Source organism: Cavia porcellus, unplaced genomic scaffold (assembly GCF_034190915.1).
Source record: "Cavia porcellus strain 051 isolate PalLab524CR breed Dunkin Hartley unplaced genomic scaffold, mCavPor4.1 scaffold_10, whole genome shotgun sequence".
NCBI lineage: Eukaryota > Metazoa > Chordata > Mammalia > Rodentia > Caviidae > Cavia > Cavia porcellus.
Window position 1 is genome coordinate 39,137,851 of NW_026947493.1, and position 19,939 is coordinate 39,157,789.

The 19,939-nt window shown below is 35.0% G+C and overlaps 1 protein-coding gene across 6 annotated transcripts in view; it reads left to right on the plus strand.

Annotated features, from left to right (window-relative positions):
• The window catches only part of Nkain3 (sodium/potassium transporting ATPase interacting 3), a 614,497-nt gene that overhangs the window by 457,422 nt on the left and 137,136 nt on the right, over positions 1-19,939 (plus strand). For 5 of the 6 annotated variants that reach the window (XM_063257372.1, XM_063257368.1, XM_063257369.1 and 2 more), the window contains one exon: positions 2,721-2,918. In XM_063257372.1, the coding sequence (XP_063113442.1) occupies positions 2,721-2,918 (198 nt within the window). Of the gene's footprint in view, positions 1-2,720; positions 2,919-16,899; positions 17,043-19,939 lie in introns of all 6 variants that reach the window. The other variant, XM_063257371.1, reaches the window with a different exon arrangement.

Genomic DNA, 19,939 nt, shown 5'->3' on the forward strand with positions numbered 1-19,939 from the left:
CAGATGATACAGCAAATCAACAATCCCCAACATTATGTAAAAAGTCTTATTGGCAGTAAAGCAATATTACTGCAAAGATAACTAAACAGCATGCCAACAACAAAAATATAAAGCCTTTCATTTTTTATATAATTGGAAACATAGTTATAAAGATATATAGAATTTTTGAGCTGAGGAAAATCTAAAAACAATACTTCCCATGATGTGCACTGGGGATAATCCTGACCTAAAGTTCACTTATTATATACAGCGGAGTACAGGAGGTGACTTGCCTGCTGCCCTTGTTCAGAGATCTATATACTGGTTACTTTTAGCTTCAGCTATTTCTAAGTTCAAGGGTTTTCCATTTCCTATCATCTTCCCCCAAACTTTTTAAAGTTCCAGTCTCAATTTCAAGTACTCAAGACTGTTCGAGGCCACTGAAGCATAAACAGTTCTCAAGAGGCCTTAGAATATACAACCAAGGAGTTTTGGGCTGAACAACAGGTGAGCAGCCTCTGGACCTCTCAGCAAAGACTGTCTGCAGTGCCTTCTCCAACACAACCCTGTAGCATGAATGACAATGTGTCTTACTCAGAGAGTGGAGCTGGGGAATCACTGGAAATACTCTGGGCCTGTCCTCACAGCTGCCAAACTGTGCCACACCCTGGCCAGACGCAAGCTTCACTTGCTGCGGCATCAGGTCCATCTCCTTTCTGATTCCTCTGAGCATCTGTAATCTTTAGTTTATTTGGAAGTCAAGAACCAGGTTATTTATCCATTCATTTCTATCTTCATGACAAAAATATTATAATCTTAATCTTTCATAGCAGACATCCGAGAAACACAGATTGAGTAACTCTTATCCAAATGCTTGGGATAACATTTCAGGTTTCAAATTTCATATTTTGGGGTTTTGGAATATGCAAAGATAGATAATAAACTATCTTGGGAATGAGTCTCAAGACCCATTCTTTTATGGATACTTCATACATAGGATCTGACAATAATTTTATACAATATTTCTTTTGTGCCTACAGTTTCACTGCACCTCTTCACTAGAAGTCAGGTGTAGAATTTTAAAATTATGCTTCTGTGTTTAACTGAAACTCAAAATATTTCAGGTCAGGAATACTCTGAAGTCCAGATTTTCAGTGGGAATGATTTCCTTATACTAAAAGGTGTCACTTGAGGATAAAAATTTGGGGCTCTTGTCTCAACTAAGAACTCAAGATATTTCAATATGTAAAAATGTACTTGTTATTTTGAGTGTGTTGGTATTTTCTGGAAACAGTTGAGAAACAAAGAATTATGTGCCTTCGTGTTCTGAGGAATGGTCAAGAGGATAGCATAGAAAGCTGTCAGATAATGTGACAAAGTGCCTCAGCATACAAGACACAGCTAAAAGTACAGTCTGTGTAGGATCAAGGCCTTGCTCTACTACTAAATATTTTAATGAACTTTGGGCAATTTAATTTACTTCTCTATGACTTTTTTTTTACCTATATTGTTTCCTTATGCCTGTTGTAATGATTTACCACAAACTTTCTGTCTTAAGCAACAGAAATTTCTTCCCTCGCAATTCTGAGGCTAGAAATCTAAGATTTTTATCAAACACATTTAGAGATGTTGGCAAAGCCAGGCTGACCCCCAAACTTTAGAAGAAAATCCTCCTTTGCCTCTTTCCTCTTCTGGTGACCACTAGAAGTTCTCAGCTGTTGCTGCGTCATCCCAGTTTTGCCTCTGTGATCACATTGTCTTTTCCTCTTTGCTCATCTCCTGCTGCTTCCTTCTTATAAAACCACATGTGCTTGTAGACGGAGACTAGCTGTCTAATTCAAGGTGATCTCCCCACTTTGTAATTCTTAATTTAATCATGTGTGCAAAGTTTTCTTTGACAAATGAGGTAAAATGCACAGCATTCTGGGATTAGGACTAAACATAGCTGTAGAAATGATTATTCAAACTACTTAGAAAGTAAGTTAATATTGGAACCCTTAAAAGATAGACAGTTATATTTCCAAATATGAGGGTTTCATATCGACGAATTTACACTGTGGTTAAAGAGACTAAAATGAAATAAAATATTTCTGTACTAAAAATGTGATAATTTTTCTCATTATTCACAAAATATTAAAGTAGTATAAAAGCTATGCATACAATATTTACATTGTATTAGGGACAGTAAGTAATATGGTGATGACTTAAAGTTTATTGGAGAATTTTTATAGGTTATATACAAATTTTATAGAAGGGACTGGAGCATATATAGATTTTGGTATCTCCAGGAAATCTTAGAGTCAATTCCCTGTGGATATTAACGGACAGTTGTTGTATATGAAATTTGCTTATAATAATGTTTAGCATACAATAAAGCAAATGTGAACTTGCAGTGATAATCATGTTAATTATAATGGTGCGAAAAGAATACACAGTAAGAGATTTGAAAATAAGCACAATAATTTTTATGTAAACATATATGGAGGCTCTCATCATCAGACTTACTGGAATGCTATCCTTATCATGTTACTGTTATGCACATGATTAAATCTCTACATTGAAAAATAAGAATCTAAATATGTAGGCATGTGATACTTGTAGCTATTTGTGCTTTTTCCTTTTAACTTAAAACTGATACCACTTCAGTAATTTCTCCTCTTCTGAATTCTTTTTAAAGTCAAAGCAAATATGTGATGTAACGGGATTGTCTCCTTTTGCTTTCTTGTCTCCTGTCCATCTAGGATACAGATCTGATGACATTCAATATTTCTGTACACCGGTCATGGTGGAGGGAACACGGGCCTGGCTGTGTCCGGAGAGTGCTGCCTCCATCAGCCCACAGCATGATGGATGACTACACATATGTCTCTGTCACAGGCTGTGTTGTCGACTTCCAGTACCTAGAGGTCATCCACAGTGCTGTCCAAATATTACTTTCTGTAAGTGTCATTTTTGTTTCATTATCTGATTGGCTCCTTAGTGGAACTTCATACCTACATATGTGATAGAGTTACAGATTAACATTAGCAATGGAAATATTAACTACGATATCACTGATCATACATATGGTTATCTCTTTTTCTTCTTGGTATATAAGCATTTTGTTTATGAACAGTTGGTTGCTATAGTATAGTTTCTAACTTTTGATACAGTGTACACTATTTAGTGAACATCACTATTTCCCAACAGTGGTGCCTTGTTAGGTACTTCAAACTCTGTTTCTAATCCACTCTTCTACTAATACACATTAGCTCCAAAAAAGGAAAGGTAAAACCCTACTAAGCATCATTTTTCACATAATCAATCTTAAAACCACTGTGGAAACCAGTGTGGCAATTCCACAGTAAACTAGAATTAGAGGTCCCATTTGACCCAACTAGTTCCCTTATGGGTATTTTCCTAAAAGAATTAAAGACATAATATCACAGTGACATGTGTGCACCTATTGTTATAGCAACACAATTTGTAATAGCTAAATTTTGGAAACAATCCAGATTCCCATCAACCACTGAATGGATAAAAAAGATGTGATATTTTTATGCCATGGAGTACTACTCAGCTATAAAGAAGGATAAACAAGGATTTTATAGGCAAATGGATTCAACTAGAGAGCATAATCATAAGTGAAATAAATCAGACTGAGATGTGTGAACACTGTACTGTATCCTTCATGTAAGATCTAAAAGATTAAATAAAGTCCAAAAGGTAACATAAATATTGTGAAAGAGAATGAAACTGCTCAAAAGGAAAGAATAAGTGAGATGTGGAAAAAAGAGAAAAGAGATGCTTATATATTGTAATTTGAGCAACTATTTTGAAGATAGCAATATGCAATATAGTGACTATTATTAATTTGCTATCAGCTTATTTTGAAATCCTATATCAGTTCTACTGTTTTGTTTTCTTTTAATCTTTTTAAAATAAAAAGTAAAATTTCAAAAAAAAAAAAAAACTATAACAAAATACAGACCAAATCCCTCAAGAAACTCTTAGCATGGTGTTAGGATACCACACGAAGAAACAGAGAAGAGAACTGCCTTGAGTAGATTGTGGAAGGAATACGTGCCAGAGTTTCTTTTAGGGTAAGTTCCTTCCCCTGAACTGTCCTACCCACAGTTTCGTTTATTTGTTTGTTGTTTTCACTTTTCTTGTCTGCCTGGTTTATTATTTATTTAGTCTTCACCTAGCTTCTCACATTATCAGGAGCAGCTCTTCCATTATGTATTCCTCAGCTTTCGATAAACCAGACCTGGACAAACTGCCTAAAAAGATCCAGAATCCATGCATTTATAACCAAGAAGGTAATTATAGTGCATGTCATTATTTCTATTCTCATTTCAATATATTTTTTATTTAAAGAAAAAAAAACAAAACAGAGAAAAGAGTAGAAATAATACAGAATTTTGAAAGAAATTAACGCTAAGAAATCACTAGTTGATAAATTACATATTGTTATCCTAGAAATAGTTGTTCAAGTCCCAAAACTAGAGCATTAAAAAGTGGGCACTCAAACAATGAGAGTGCAAATCGTTCTGTTCAGTGATCCAACAAAAACTGAGTGATGTGGTTATCTATCTTACACACTTAAACATACATGCAGTTATATCCTTTAGAGCATTTTCCTTCCCTTTCTTTTTTACAATAGCTAGTACACATTTCAGAACTTATTACTCCTACAGTTTTTATTATCTTTTACACCAGACAGACAATGTGATATTTATAAATGATTATTATTTATTTCACTTATGTGTATGGTCTTCAGTTGCTTCTATTTACCTACGAAGGCCTCAAGATCATCCTTTTAAATATTCTATTATATTATTAATAGTATTGAATAATGTTCCATTGTATAAAAATACCAGATCTTTTTCGTTCACTCAGTGGTTGATGGGCATTTTGGTTGTTTCCAAGATTTAGCTATTACAAATTGTGCTGCTATAAACCTGAGTGCACATATATCACTGTGACATGATATTTTCAGGTTTTCTGGGTAAGTACCCAGGAGAAGTATAGCTGGATTGAATGGAATCCCCAGTCCTAGTCTTCTGAGTAATCTCCATACTGCTTTCCATAGTGGTTGCACCAGTCTTCATCCCACCAACAGAGGAGAACAGTTTCTTTTTTCCCACAGCCTTGCCAATATTTGCTATCAGTTGGTTTCTCGATGGCAGCCATTCTTTCTGGAATGAGATGAAATCTCAATGCTGTTTTAATTTGCATTTCTTTAATGACCAGTGATGGTGAACATTTTTTTCGTATACTTACTTGCCATTAGTATGTCTTCATCTGAGAAATGTGTGTTCATCTCAGATGCCCATTTTTGGAGAGGGTCTTTGAATTTGGGGTCCTGATGTTTTTTTAATCCTTTATATGTTTTGGATATAAGTCCTTTGTCCGAGGGGTTGCTGGTTAAATTTTTTTCCCATTCTATGAGTTTTCTTTTCACTCTGTTGGTGATTTCTTTTGAAGTGCAAAAACATTTTTATAATATTACATCCCAGTTGTCGGTTCTTTGAAGTGCTTCCCATTTGGTTTCATTTTGTTCATGAATCTTCTGCCTACTCCTATATCTCCAAAACCTCTACCTACCTTGTCTTCCAGTAGATTTAGTGTTTCTGTTTTAATATTTAGATCTGTGATCCATTTTGATTTTAGTTTAGGGCATGATGAATGGCACGTGTCTAGTTTCAGTCTTCAGCATGTGGAGAGCCAATTTTTCCAACATCATTTACTAGAGATGCTATCCTTCAAGTGAATATGTTTTGCTCCTTTGTCAAATATCAAGTGAGTGTCTTTGTAGTTGTGTTTGCATCTTCTAATCTGTTCCATTGATCCTAAAGTCTATTTCTTTGCCAGTATCATGCTGATTTTATCACTGTGGCTTTGTAGAATAGTTTCAAATCAGGAATTGAGATGCCTCCTGTCTTGCCTTTGTTGCCCAGAATTGCCTTTGCTATCTAGGTCTCTTCTGTTTCCAAATGAATTTTAGGAGTGTTTTCTCTACATATGCAAGGTATGTTAATGGTATTTTGATTGGGATTGCATTAAATCTGTATAAGAGTTCTGGGAGAATATTCATTTTCACAATGTTGGTTTCCAAGATTTAGCTATTACAGATTGTGCTGCCATGAGCAAGGAATATCCTTCCATTTCCTTTTGTCCTCTTCAATCTCCTTTTTTTAGCATAGTATAATTTTCAACACAAAGGTCTTTTACATTCTAGGTTAGGTTAATTCCTAAGTATCTCATTTTTTTAGATGCTACTGTGAAAGGCGATATTTCCATAATTTCTCTCTCAGTGAGTTTTTGTGTGTGTGTGTGTGTGTGTGTGTGTGTGTGTGTGTGTGTGTATTTGTATAGGAATGTTATTGATTTTTGAGCATTGACTTTGTATCCAGCTACACTGCTGAATTTGCTTATTAACTCTAGTAGTCTTTTAATGGAGTTTTTTGGATCTTCTATATAGAGTATCATGCCATCTGCAAATAGTGATAATTTAATTTCTTCCTTTCCTATCTTTATTCTTTTTATTTTTCTCTCTTGTCTGATTGTGCTGCCTAATATTTCCATAGCAATATTGAATAGGAGTGATAGTGGACATCCTTGTCTTGTTCATGATTTTACAGTGGAAAGCTTTCAGTTTTTTTTCCATTTAAAAGAATGTTGGCTGTTGGTTTGTCATAGATGGCCTTTATGAGACTGAGGTAGAAACAATGTATTTCAAGTTTCTGAAGTGTTTTTGTTATGAACAAATGTTGCACTTTATTGAAAGCTTTTTCTGCATCTATTGAGATGGCCACATGGTTTTTGTTTTTAGCTCTGTTGATGTGGTGTATTACATTTATTGATTTATGTATATTAAACCATCCCTGTATTCCTGGAATGAATCCCACTTGATTGCGATATATAATCTTCTTGATGATTTTCATTCTATTTTCCAGTATTTTATTGAGAATATTTGCATCAATGTTCATTAATGAGATTGGCCTATGTTCTCCTTTTTGGTTGGGTCTTTTAATGGTTTTGGTATCGGAGTAATACTTGCCTCCAGGAATGAGTTAGGGAGGATTGCTTCCCTTTCAATTTCATTGAAAAGTTTGAGTATTGGCATCAAATCTTGTCTAAATTTCTTGCAGAATTCAGCCACGAATCCATTAGGATCTGGGCTTTTCTTTGTTGATAAGTTTTTAATTATATTTTCAATTTCAATAGCTGATTGGGTTGTTCAAAATTGCTATATCTTCTTGATTGAGCTTTGGTAATTCATATGTTTCTTGAAATCTGGCCACTTCCTCTGTGTTTTCCATTCCTATGCAAATAGAGGTTTTCAAAGTAGGTCTTCATGATCTTTTGAATTTCCATAGGATATGTAGTAATTTCTCTCTTTTCAGTCTTATTGCATGAATTTTGATTTTTTTCTTTCTTTTTCTTGGTAAGGTTAGCCAGAGGTTTATCAATTTTATTTATTCTCTCTCTCAAAAAAAACAAGCTTTTTGATTCATTAACTCTGTATATTTTTTAGTTTCAATTGCATTAATTTCTACTCTAATCCTTACAAATTCCTCTCTTCTGTGAGCTTTGGGTTTAACTTGCTCTTCTTTTTCTAGAAGCTTGAGATGAATCATTAGGTTTTTATTTGTGCTCGTTCTGTTTTCTTGATGTGACAATTTATTGGTATATATTTTCCCTCTTAGGATTGCTTTTATTGTACCTCACAGGTTTTGGTATATTGTATCTGCATTTTCATTGAATTGTAAGTATTGCTTAATTTCTTGAATTTCACCTGTAATACACTGATTGCTTAGATGGTTGTTATTTGATTTCCATGTATTTATACAGATTTTGAAATTTCTCTTGCCATTAATTTCCAATTTCAGTGCACTATAGTCAGATAATATGCATGGGATAATTTCACTCCCTTTGCCTTTACTTAAGAATGTCCATGGGTTATTGTATGGTTTATTTTGGTTTTTTTGTTTCTTTTTATTTAAAGAGAGAAGAAAAAAAAAAAAAGAAAGGACATTAAAAAACAATGCAGTAAAAGGGTACAAATAATACAGTATTTCTAGAAAAATATATACAGTACAAAATCACCAGTTAATAGGCTACACATTATCTTCCCAGAAACAGTTGTCCATATCACTAAATTAAAGCATATAAAGTGAACATTCATACAGTGAAATTGGGGACAGTTCCGTTCAATGATCCAACAAAAGCTCAGTTATACAGTTTTCCATCCTACACTCTCGAACATATTGGCAGTTATATCCCTTAGTCCACCTTACTTTCCTCTCTTTTTTACAGTAACAATTAGACTTTTGGGGTTTATTACTTTCACGGTTCTTATTACTTTTTTGAAGAAAATAAAACCAAATGTGACTAAGCAAAATAGAGTCAGTTAGAACAGAAGGGTGGGCATAGTACATGATGCAAAAATAGAATACCAGGTGATCAAAGTGGTTATCATTGTGCCTCTTGCTATTTTTAAATTGAGTTGTCTATATCATCAGGTATAATAGAATTGATCAAAACAATATGGAACAAAACCAACAAAATCTACACTGAGGACCTTACAGACTTCAACAACAACAACAAAAAAGGATGATAGTCAATCCATATTGGGCATCATAGTATATCTTATTGCCTTCAAAGTGATTGCCTATACCGTCAAACTTGATACTATCAAACAAAAGAGTATATAAAAATCAGAACAAGATGGGGAGAGCAATACTGGCGTTCAAATCAGGTTAATAGGACAACAAAAAATTACTATAATATGTCCCGTTATTCTTTAATTTAGTTTTCCCTTAATTAAAAAAATGAGAGAAAATAGATTAATTTAAAAATAGGGAGAAGATTGAGATAAGAGAGGACATTGTAATAGAACAATGCAGGGAAGAACCGAGCAATTCAAGCATCATTGTGTTTCACCGCCAGATAATCTAACATAATAGTAATCACCATAGTGCCTCTTTCCTTTAATTATTTGAGTGTAACTTCGCAGGCTATAATATCAAGCGTCTGTAGACAGTGTGAAGCCTTTCAAGAGAATGCAAGAATTACAGGGTATTTAGAACCTGCAAATAGAAAACAAACAATGGTTTCTATATTATCTCTTTGCCTATAAAGAATTTTGTTTATACTATAGCATATAGTGAAATATAGTAAGATACAACATGTTAAAACCAGTGGAAACAGATGTACTACAGCTTGATGGGACTTCAAAACAAGACGATATTAAATCAGCATTAGCTTTTATGTTGTGTTGCTTTCTTCAAAATAGCTATTCATGTTATCATAGTTACCAAAATCGAACAACCCAGGTTAAAACCATTGCGGTTAATGAGTGAAAACATTATATGGCTTCAAACCAATATAATTGGGAATCATGATTACCACATACTTCTATGTATTCTTATCATTTCTTACACTAGGGAAACTATTCAGTATTTATACATGTGAGTTTGATTTATTTCACTTATGAGTATGGTCTCAAGCTGTGTCTATTTATTTATAAATGTGTCAATGCAGTCATTCTTTATAGCCGAGTAGTACTCCATTGTATAAAAATACTACAACTTTTTTTATCCATTCTTCAGTTGATGGACACTTAGGGTGTTTCCATGATCTGGCTATTACAAATTGTGCTGCTATAAACGTGGGTTCACATATATCACTGTGGTATATGATACCTTCAGTTCTTCTGGGAATATGCCTAGAAGTGGTATAGCTGGATCAAAACCAGTCCTAGTTTTCTGAGAAATCTCCAGACTGACCTCCACAATGATTGCACTAGTCTACAGTCCCACCAACAGTGCAGGAGAGTTCCTTTTTCTCCACAGCCTCTCCAGCATTTGTTATTGTTGGTTTTCTTGAACGTGGCCATTTTTTCAGGAGTGAGATGAAATCTCAGTGTGGTTTTGATTTGCATTTCTCTAATGACCAATGATGATGAACATTTTTTCATATATTTATTTGCCATTTGTATTTCTTCATCTGAGAATTGTCTATTCATCCCAGATGCCCATTTTTGGATTGGGTCTTTGAATTTTGGGGGTCTGATTTTTCTTTAATTCTTTATATGTTTTAGACAGAAGTCCATTGTCTGAGGGGCAGTTCACTAAGATTTTTTCCCAGTTTGTAGGTTTTCTTCTTACCACACTGGAGACTTCTTTTGATGTGCAGAAACTTTTTAATAAGATGTGATCCCAGTTATTGATTATGGGAAGTATTTCCCATGCGGTTTGAGTCCTGTTCATGAATTTTCTACCTACTCCTATATCTTCAAGGTTTTTACCCAATTTGTGTTCCAATAGGTTTAGTGTTTCTGTTTTAATATTTAGATCTTTGATCCATTTAAATTTTATTTTAGTACATGGTGATAGGCATGGGTCTAGTTTTAGTTTTTGACATATGGGGAGCCAGTTTTTCTAGCACCATTTATTAAAGAGATGTCGTACTCTCAGTGAGCCTGTTTGGCCCCTTTATTGAAGATAAGGTGGTTGAGTGTGTTTGCAGTTGTGGTTATATCTTCTAATCTATTCCACTGATCTTCAGTTCTGTTTTGGTTCCAGTACCATGTTGATTTTACTACGGTTGCTTTGTAGTATAGTTTCAAATCAGGGATTGTGATACCTCTTGCCTTGCCTTTGCTGCTTAGAACTGTCCTTGCTATTCTAGGTCTCTTCTCACTCCAGATGAATTTTAGGAGTGATTTCTTGAGTTCTATGAGGTATTTTTATCGGGATTGCATTGAATCTGTATAAAAGTTTTGGGAGAATGGCCATTTTCACAATATTTATTCTCTCTATCCATGAGCAAGGGATGTTTATCCATTTTCTGAGATCATCTTCAATTTCCTTTTTCAGTGTAATATAATTTTCCATGCACAGGCCTTTCACTTCTTTTGTGAGAGTAATTCCTAGATATTTCATTTTTTTGGTTGCTAGTGTGAAGGGTGTGGCTTCCCTTATTTCTCTTTCTGTGACTTTGTTGTTAGTGTATAGGAATGCTATTGATTTTTGAGTATTGATTTTATAGCCAGCTACATTACTAAATTCATTTATCATATCTAGCAGTCTTTCAGTGGAGTTTTGGGGATCTTCTATATAGAGTATCATGTCATCTGCAAATAATAATAGCTTAACTTCTTTTCCTATCTTTATGCCTTTTATTTCTCTCTCTTGTCTAATTGCTCTGGCTAGTATTTCCAGTACTATATTAAATAGGAGCAGTGATAAGGGACATCCTTGTCTTGTGCCTGATTTTAAAGTAAAGGCCTTCAATTTTTGGTCATTTAGTATGATATTGGCTGTTTATTTGTCATAGATGGCTTTTATTATATTGAGGTAAATACCAATTTTCCGCAGGGTTCTTAACATGAATGAATGTTGGACCTTATCAAAAGCTTTTTCCGCATCTATAGAAATGATCATGTGGTTCTTACTTTTGGCTCTATTGATATGGTGTATTATATTTATTGATTTATGTATATTGAACCATCCCTGCATGCCCGGGATGAATCCCACTTGGTCATGGTGTATGATCTTCTTGATGATTTGCAGCATCCTATTTGCCAATATTTTATTGAGTATTTTTGCATCTGCGTTCATTAGGGAGATTGGTCTGTAGTTCTCTTTTTTAGGTGGGTCTTTCTCAGGTTTTGGTACTAGAGTAATATTTGCTTCCAGGAATGACTTAGGAAGGATTGCTTCCCTTCCAATTTCATTGAAGAGTTTGAGGAGTGTTGGCATTAGCTCTTCTTTGTATTTCTTGTAGAATTTTGCAGTGAATATCTTTAGATATGTTCAGCATCTCCTTCATTTCTTTTATCATTTCTTCTTTTACCTGAGAGATTATTTCATTTGACTTCCTTTAAGGCTTCCCAGAGTTGCTTCTTTATTTCAGTTATTATTATTTCAGGCATGTGGCATATATTTTCTTCCATACACATGGCTCCTGGACTCTTGACCTGGACTCTTCTTTGTAGGTAAGGATTTAATTATGTTTTCAATTTCATTAATAGAAATTGGGTTATTTAGTAGTTTTACATCTTCATGACCTAGCTTTGGTACTTCATATGCTTCTAGGAATCTGGGCATTTCCTCTGTGTTATCGAACCTTTGAGAGTAGAGGTTTTCAAAATAGGTGTTGATGGTTTTCTGTATTTCTATAGGGTCTGAGGTGATTTCTCCTCTTTCATTCCTTATTGCATGAATTTGAACTTTTTCTTCCCTTTTTTAATAAGGTTGACTAGGGGATTATCAATTTTATTTATTCTTTCAGAGAACCAACTCTTTGATTCATTGATTTTCTGGATTTTTTTTTTTTAGTCTCTATTGCATTGATTTCTGCTCTGATTTTTATAATTTCTTCTCTTATTTTGGCTTTGGGCTTGACTTGCTCTTCTTTTTCTAGATGTTTGAGGTGTAACATCAGGTTATTTATTTGTATTCGCTCTGTTTTCCTGATGTGTGAACTCAGTGCTATAAATTTTCCTCTGAGGACAGTTTTCATTGCATCCCACAGATTCCGGTAAGTTGTAATTGTGTTTTCATTTTCTTGTAGGTAGTGTTTAATTTCTTCTCTGATTTCCACTGTGACCCACTGATTACTCAAGAGTGTGTTATTCAGTTTCTATATGTTTGTGGGAATTTTGTAGTATCTTTTATCATTAATTTCTAATTTCACAGCGCTATGGTCTGATAGCATGCAAGGGATGGTTTCAACCCTTTTGCATTTATTTTGATATGTTTTGTGAATTAATATATGGTCTATTTTAGAAAATGACCCATGTACTGCTGAGAATAATATGTATTCTGTTGTTGTTGGGTGTATATGTCTATTAAATCCATTTGTTCACAGGTGCGATTCAGTTCTTTTATTTCTTTGCTGATTTTCTGTCTGGTTGATCTGTCCATTGGTGTCAATGGTGTGTTAAGATCTCCTGTTAGAATTGTGTCACTGTTAACTTGGTTTTACATTTCTGTTAGTACTTGTTTTATATAACTGGGTGCTCTGGAATTTGGTGCATATATATTTAAGATAGTTATCTCTTCCTCTTGGAGTTTTCCCCTAACCAGTATGTAGTGACCTTCTTTGTTCCTTCTGATCATTACTGGCTTGAAGTTCACATTGTCTGCAAACTAGCCACCCCCGCTTTTTTTTTTTTTTTTTTTTTTTTTTTAGTTCCTGTTGCATGAAGTATTGTTTTCTATCCTTTGACTTTCAGTCTGTGGGTAGCCTTTTGGGTTAGATGGGTTTCTTGTATACAGCATTTGGTTGGATTTTGTTTCTTGATCCATTCTGCCAGTCTGTTTCTTTTAATTGGTGCATTGAGACCATTTACATTAATGGTTATAACTGTTATATATTGGTTTATAGTTGACATGTTATATTTCTGCTGTTGCATCTTTGTCTTTCTGGTCTGTTTGTCTGCTTTGTTTAGTGATTTTTTCCTAGATGCATGTAGGCTGTCTTTCAGTATTCTTTGCAGGGTTGGCTTGGTGATCATGTAGCTTTTCAGCTGTTCTTTGTCATGGAAGTATCTTATTTCTCCATCCATTTTGAAGGACAGTGTTGCAGGGTACATCAGCCTAGGTTGGAAATCATTTTCCTTTAGGATCTGAAATACTTCACTCCATGCTCTTCTTGACTTTATTGTTTGTGCTAAGAAGTCTGCTGTGATTCGGATAGGTTTTCCTTTATAGGTGATCTGTCTTTTCTCTCTTACAGCTTTTAATATTCTATTCTTTTGTTCAATTTCTGGGATGGCCATTACTATGTGTCTGGGTGTAGTTTTATTTTGGTTATGGGTATTTGGAGTTCTATATGCTTCACTGATCTTGATATTGGTTTCTAGTCTCATGTTTGGGAAATTTTCAGCTATTACTTCTCTAAATATCCTCTTGACATCCTTTATGTGTTTCCCTTTTTTTTCATTTATCCCTATTAATCTTATGCTTGTTCCTTTTTGCGTCATCTTGCAGGTGTTGAATTCTTATTTCCTGATTTCTTGTTATTTTTAAAAGATCTTTCCTTTCCTGTTCACTGGCTGCAATCTTGTCTTCAATGTCTGAAATTCTATCTTCACATTCATTGAGGTGGTTTTTACAACTTTCGATGGAGTTTTTGATTTCCTGTATATCTCTTTGCATCTGCTTTATATATTCTGTTTGTTTCTTATATTGTTCATCCAGGGATTCTATCTTTTTGTTTATCTCCTCAAGTTTTTTAACTATGTCTTCTTTAGATATGTTCAGCATCCCCTTCATTTCTTTTATCATTTCTTCTTTTACCTGAGAGATTATTTCGTTTGATTTCCTTTAAGGCTTCCCAGAGTTGCTTCTTTATTTCAGTTATTATTATTTCAGGCATGTGGCATATATTTTCTTCCATACACATGGCTCCTAGGCTTTCTTGGGATGGGCTGGATGCTTGAGACTGCATTTTGGTCTTTGGTTTTGTCGTTTTCCTATATTTTTGCTCTTCAAGTTTTGTTCCAAGTGATGTAGACAGGTCAGCCAGGCTGCGACAGAGGTCCCTGATCCCTCCTTACTCATTGATTTCAACAAGAAGCTGGATTCTGGGCCCCAGGCAAAGAAAACAGTTTGCAGGCCTAGGGCGGGTTCCCTGCCTCTGCTGGTCTTACTGGACCAACAGGGAGCTGGAGGAGCTTGGCCCCCAGGCAAACAGGAGACTTCAAGGCCTCCGCTGGACTTATGTGACCCACAGGCAGCAGCATCCTGGGCCCCAGGCATATGATTTATTTTGGAAAATGTCCCATGTGCAGTATATTCTGATGTGATTCAGTGGAATACTCTGTAAACATGTACTAAGTCCATTTACTCACAGGTATGATTCACTTGTATTGTTTCTTTGTGGAGTTTTTGTCTAGATGACCTACTTCTTTGTGACAATGGGCTGTTAAGGTCCCCTCTTATAATTATGTTATTGTGTATTTGGTTTTTCATGTCCATTAGTATTTGTTATATAGTTGGGTGCTCCTGTCTTTAGTGCATATATATTTATAATTGTTAGTTCTTCTTCTTGAATTTTTCCACTAACAAGTTTGTAGTGACCTTCTTTATCTCTTTTAATCTTTTTAGGTTTTAAGTTCGCACTGTCTGCAAATAGAACAGTTACCTCTGCTTTTTTTCTGGCTTTCTGTTGCATGGAACACTGTTTTCCATCCTTTGACTTTTAATCTATGAATTTCCTTTTGAGTCAGATGTGTTTCTTGTATATAGTATATTGTAGGGTCCTGTTTGTTGATCCATGCTATCAACCTATTTCTTTTGATAGGTGAATTGAGGCCATTTACATTGATGGATATAACTGATATGTACTGGCTTGACTTTGCCATGTTATGTTCCAATTGTTTGTTTTCTGATTTTCCCCCTTGTTTAATTGCTTGTCTTGCCTGGTGGTTTCTTTATGTTGTTGTTCTTGGAAATTGTGGCCATTTTTTTTTTGTACCATGGATTGAACTCATAATTGTGCACTTGCAATTCAAGCATGTATGCTGCTGAGCTAAATCCCCAGTCCAATTGTGGTCATTGTTATCTCTGTTATCTTTCAATACTCTTGGGTTGGTTTGGTGGACATAAATTTCTTCAGTTGTTCTTTGTCATGGAAGTATCTCGTTTCTCCCTTAAATTTGAAAGTTTCTCTGGGTACATCAGTCTGGGTTGAAAGTTGTCTTGTTTCAGGGCTTGAAACCCCTCCCTCCAAGCTCGTCTTGACGTGAGGGTTTGTGCTGAAAAGTTTGCTGTGATTCTAATGGGTTTTGCTTGATAGGTGAGTTGTGTCTTTTCTTTAATAGCTTTTAGTATTGTGTTTTTATACCACATGTCTGGGATCTGAAATATTATATGTCATGGTGTAGATTTATGCTGATTGTGACTGCTTGGCATTCTATATGCCTCAATTATCTGCATATCAGATTTCCCCCCATGTTTGGGAAATTTTCTGGTATTACTTTGTGAATAGTTCACCTATGTCATTTACATCAACTTCTGCATCTGCACTGATGCCTGTTAGTCTTATATTGTTTCTCTTGGCATCTTCTTGAAGCTGCTGGATTGTCATTTCATGCTGCTTTGTTATTTTTGAAAGTTTCATCCTTTCATGATTGGTAATTGCAATCCTGTCCTTAAGTCCAAAATTCTATTCTCAGCTTCACTTAAATAGTTTTGCCAGATTTCAATAGAATTTTTGTTTCCTGGATATCTCTTTGTGTTTGTTTCACGGGTTCTGCTTGTTTCTATATTGTTCATTCAAGGTTTTAATCATCTTCTCGTGCTCTTGTACTTTTTTATCTATTTCTTCTCTGGCTGCCCTTAGCAACTTCTTTACTAAGGTTGTTATTTGTGTCTTTACATGGGAAATTATTTCTATTGTGATTTCTTTTATAGCCTCATGGATTTGTCTTTTTATTTCACTTGCTATCTTTTCAAAGATTTCCGGTGTCTGACTTTTAAAGTCTACTCTTTCAATATCTCCTTTACATGCTCCTGATGGACTAGATGTTTGAGATTGGGTTTTGCTTTTTTGTTTTGTTTTTTGCTGTTTTGTTTTCACCTTTAGGGTTAATATTTGGTCTTTCAGTCCCACTCGTGTCACTTATTGGTAGTGTGTATCTTAGGTACCTATTGTGTGACCATTTGTCCAACTGCTGGGTGCCACAGTTAAGAGGTGAGCCAGTCTCCTGAATACCTCCTGCCAGGCCTGTTGGGTGAGTCCAAAGTCTTCCTAGGCTGACAAATTTAAGAGTATTATTGTAAATCAACCCTTAGTTCCTGCTGTTACTATAACTTCAGGTAGTTCCAGGTCACCAGATCTCCCTGTTTATAGTGTTTGTCTCAGCTAGGACCCTATTGTGTCACTGGGAGCCTCATAAGCCCTTCTGATTTTCTCCAGATTGGGGGAGGCCTTGTTGGCACCATCCTCAACCTACCTGATGTTCTCTATGTGGAGGAAGGACTCTCCCACACTCGTGTCAAGCTTGCCAAGGTTCTACTTCTGGAGGAGGCTTGGTTATTGCTCATGTTTACCCACTAAAGGTGATAAACTGTATTCTTATTTTAGGGGCATACTCACCACACTAATGGAAGCCTGCTGAGGTCTTCTGTTTGGATGAGGGGTTACTGAGTCTCACACGGACACAGTACAGTTAATCTACTTACAGTCCATTGTGCTAGGGGGAGCAGTGGGAGCTGAAGATCAACAGTAATACTAGGTCCAGAAGATGAGGGGTCCCAGAAGGCAGTGACAGGAAAGCAGGAGTATGGAAGAGGCTGGCTTGGCCTGGCACTGCATGCTACTGAAAGTCCTATGTCCTGCTGGAGGTCCTGGGTCCCGTGGAGGACAGCAGGATGGTGGGGACACAGAAGGGGCAGGATTGGGGGAGCCTACCTTATGCACTGCTGCTGATCTTGGGTCCCATGGCAGACAACGGGATGGTGGGGGCCTCTACTCACAGTTTGATCACAGTTGTGTAGGATATTACATTTGCAATTCATAGTATCATAAGAAGTGCTATTACTTTAAGACCTACTAAGGACTTTCCATTTACTTGTAGTGAAGATAACAGTGCAGTCATTATCAACCACACTTTTCACCTAACTTGTTCTTCCTCCCCAGCTAGTTAGTTAAAATAAGAGATGTTGGCTCAATAACAAACAAATTGGAAATATAAATTGGTTATGTAGGTAAAGAATGCAATTCAGAATTATTTACAGAAAGAATTGTGAAAAAGCCTTGCTATCATTTACTATGTACATTATCTGTAACTTTATGTTATCCATCATGTGGCAAATTACTTCAAAATTAATTACAGTAAGTCCCTGACTATGAACAAGTACCAGTCTGGGAGAACATTTTGTAAATCATATTCATTTGTAAGTCTGACAATGGAGGTTTTATACACATCTGACACAAATATACCACTCCTTTTCCTTTTGCTTTTGATTGAGCACTGTACTGCTATGAACTGCACAGTAAGTATACAGCAGCACAACTGTGACAATGTCTGGCAGACATGTGAGCTACTTCAATGATTTGTTTGTATCCACAAGTAATGCGAGATCTGATTGTATCTGTGAAACTTCACAACTCAGATGTTAGTAAGTTAGTAGGGTTACTCATGTGAGCCTTTTAACCAGGCTCTACCAGGACTGAAACACCCAGGCAGGCCTCCCTCACTTGTTTGCTGCTGGCTCTTGGTTCCTATTCTCCTCCATATGGCTTAATCATCCTGCAAAAGACTTGGTCTGTGGATTCCAAGAGAAGTTTCAGTGTTTTCAGAGTTTTCAAACTCTTACTCTAGTCATTGTCATTAGGGTCCCACTGGCTATAGTAAGTCAGATGACCAAACTCAAGGTCCACATGTAAAGAGCTACAGAAAGATAAGAATAATAGAATGCAGGGCTTATTTAAGGTTATTGATATAGTGGTCTTACCTTTATTTGTTCAATATTTTAATTTTTAGTTTACCTTGCATCTCTGAAGTTTTAAAATGACATTTTAGAGCACATTTGAATTACATTTTTGAAAAGTTTGAAGGTTAGCATAAGAAAAAATTTTTTAAATTCAGTATCTATTTTTAAAAAGGTAAATATTACCCTGATTTCAAAGAAAGGACTGTACCTAAATGTCAAGGAATAGACTTTCATATATGCAATAGGAAATCCAATTTATATGCATCAGTATAACATACTTTTGTTTATCCACAAAGATTTATCAGTCTTTCCCTTATTCTTTGTTCTTACGTTAATCTAGATGTTAACATATGAAACTGTGGTAAGATATACATGTTTAAATTTTCTTTAAAAATGTGTCTGTCAATTTTATGAAAATATTTCAGTTCATTTTATGATTCTGCATTATTTCTATGGTGTGAGAAATCAAAAGAGTAAATAGAGACCAAAATAAATAATAGATATAAGGAAATAGAAAGAAAATGTTTAAATGGAAAGTGAACAAGAGAAGGGAAATAGGAAAGGAAAAAAGGGGAAAAGAAAAAAAAGTAGAAAAAATAGAAACAAAGCTTTTGTAACTAAGAAGCGGGTTGAAGAGAGGAGAGGAGATTGGGGGAAAAGACTAGTCAAAATGTATTATGTACAGAACAAATTCCCTATGATGAATGTTATCATTATGTATATCTAAAATGTACCAATTAAGTTAATTTTTTTTAAAAGTTAAAAAAATATCAGATTATAAAAGTCAGTGTATTTTTCAATATTGAAGATATTTTTAGAAGGTTTTTTGTATGCAGGTATTCATCCTGCTTTAAAAAATATTCACTTTAAATTGCTAAACCATTATGTGGAATAATGACTTAGAATCCAAATCTTTACAATTTAGCAGAATGCCATGGAATAAGAAAAGTCATTTCCTTAGAGTAATTCCAACTCAAATGAATAGCAAGGTGAAAGTATTTGATAAGGAGCTGGACTATCACATAAAAGCATGCCCTATGGGAAATCCAAATATACTGTATATGTTGCCACCTAAAAGTACATATCACTTATAAATGAATTTCTTGACACATTCTAGTGAACATTCAAAGCTGCCAGGGTGCATACATACTTCTGACTCTACTACTATTCAGCCTTCAGGAAGTAAAAGGATTAGTCATTGTTGTCTTATTTTTCTGGTGTTATACATCTACAAGACAAAAATTTCAGTATTTGATCTTTTTATATTAAAATAAAATATATCCTAAATATGTTTCACAATTATAAAATTATAGTGAGTCTCTCTGATCTGTAGGTAATACATTCCAAGCCTCCCAGAGGATGTCTGAAACTACAGGTAATACTGAATCCCACAATATACTATGCTTTTTTTTCTCTGAACATATATATCAATGATAAAGTTTAACTTATAAATGAGGCACAGTTAGAAATCAACAACAACTGGCCACAGATTTATTTTCTTTCTCTAAGTACTTTCAGCT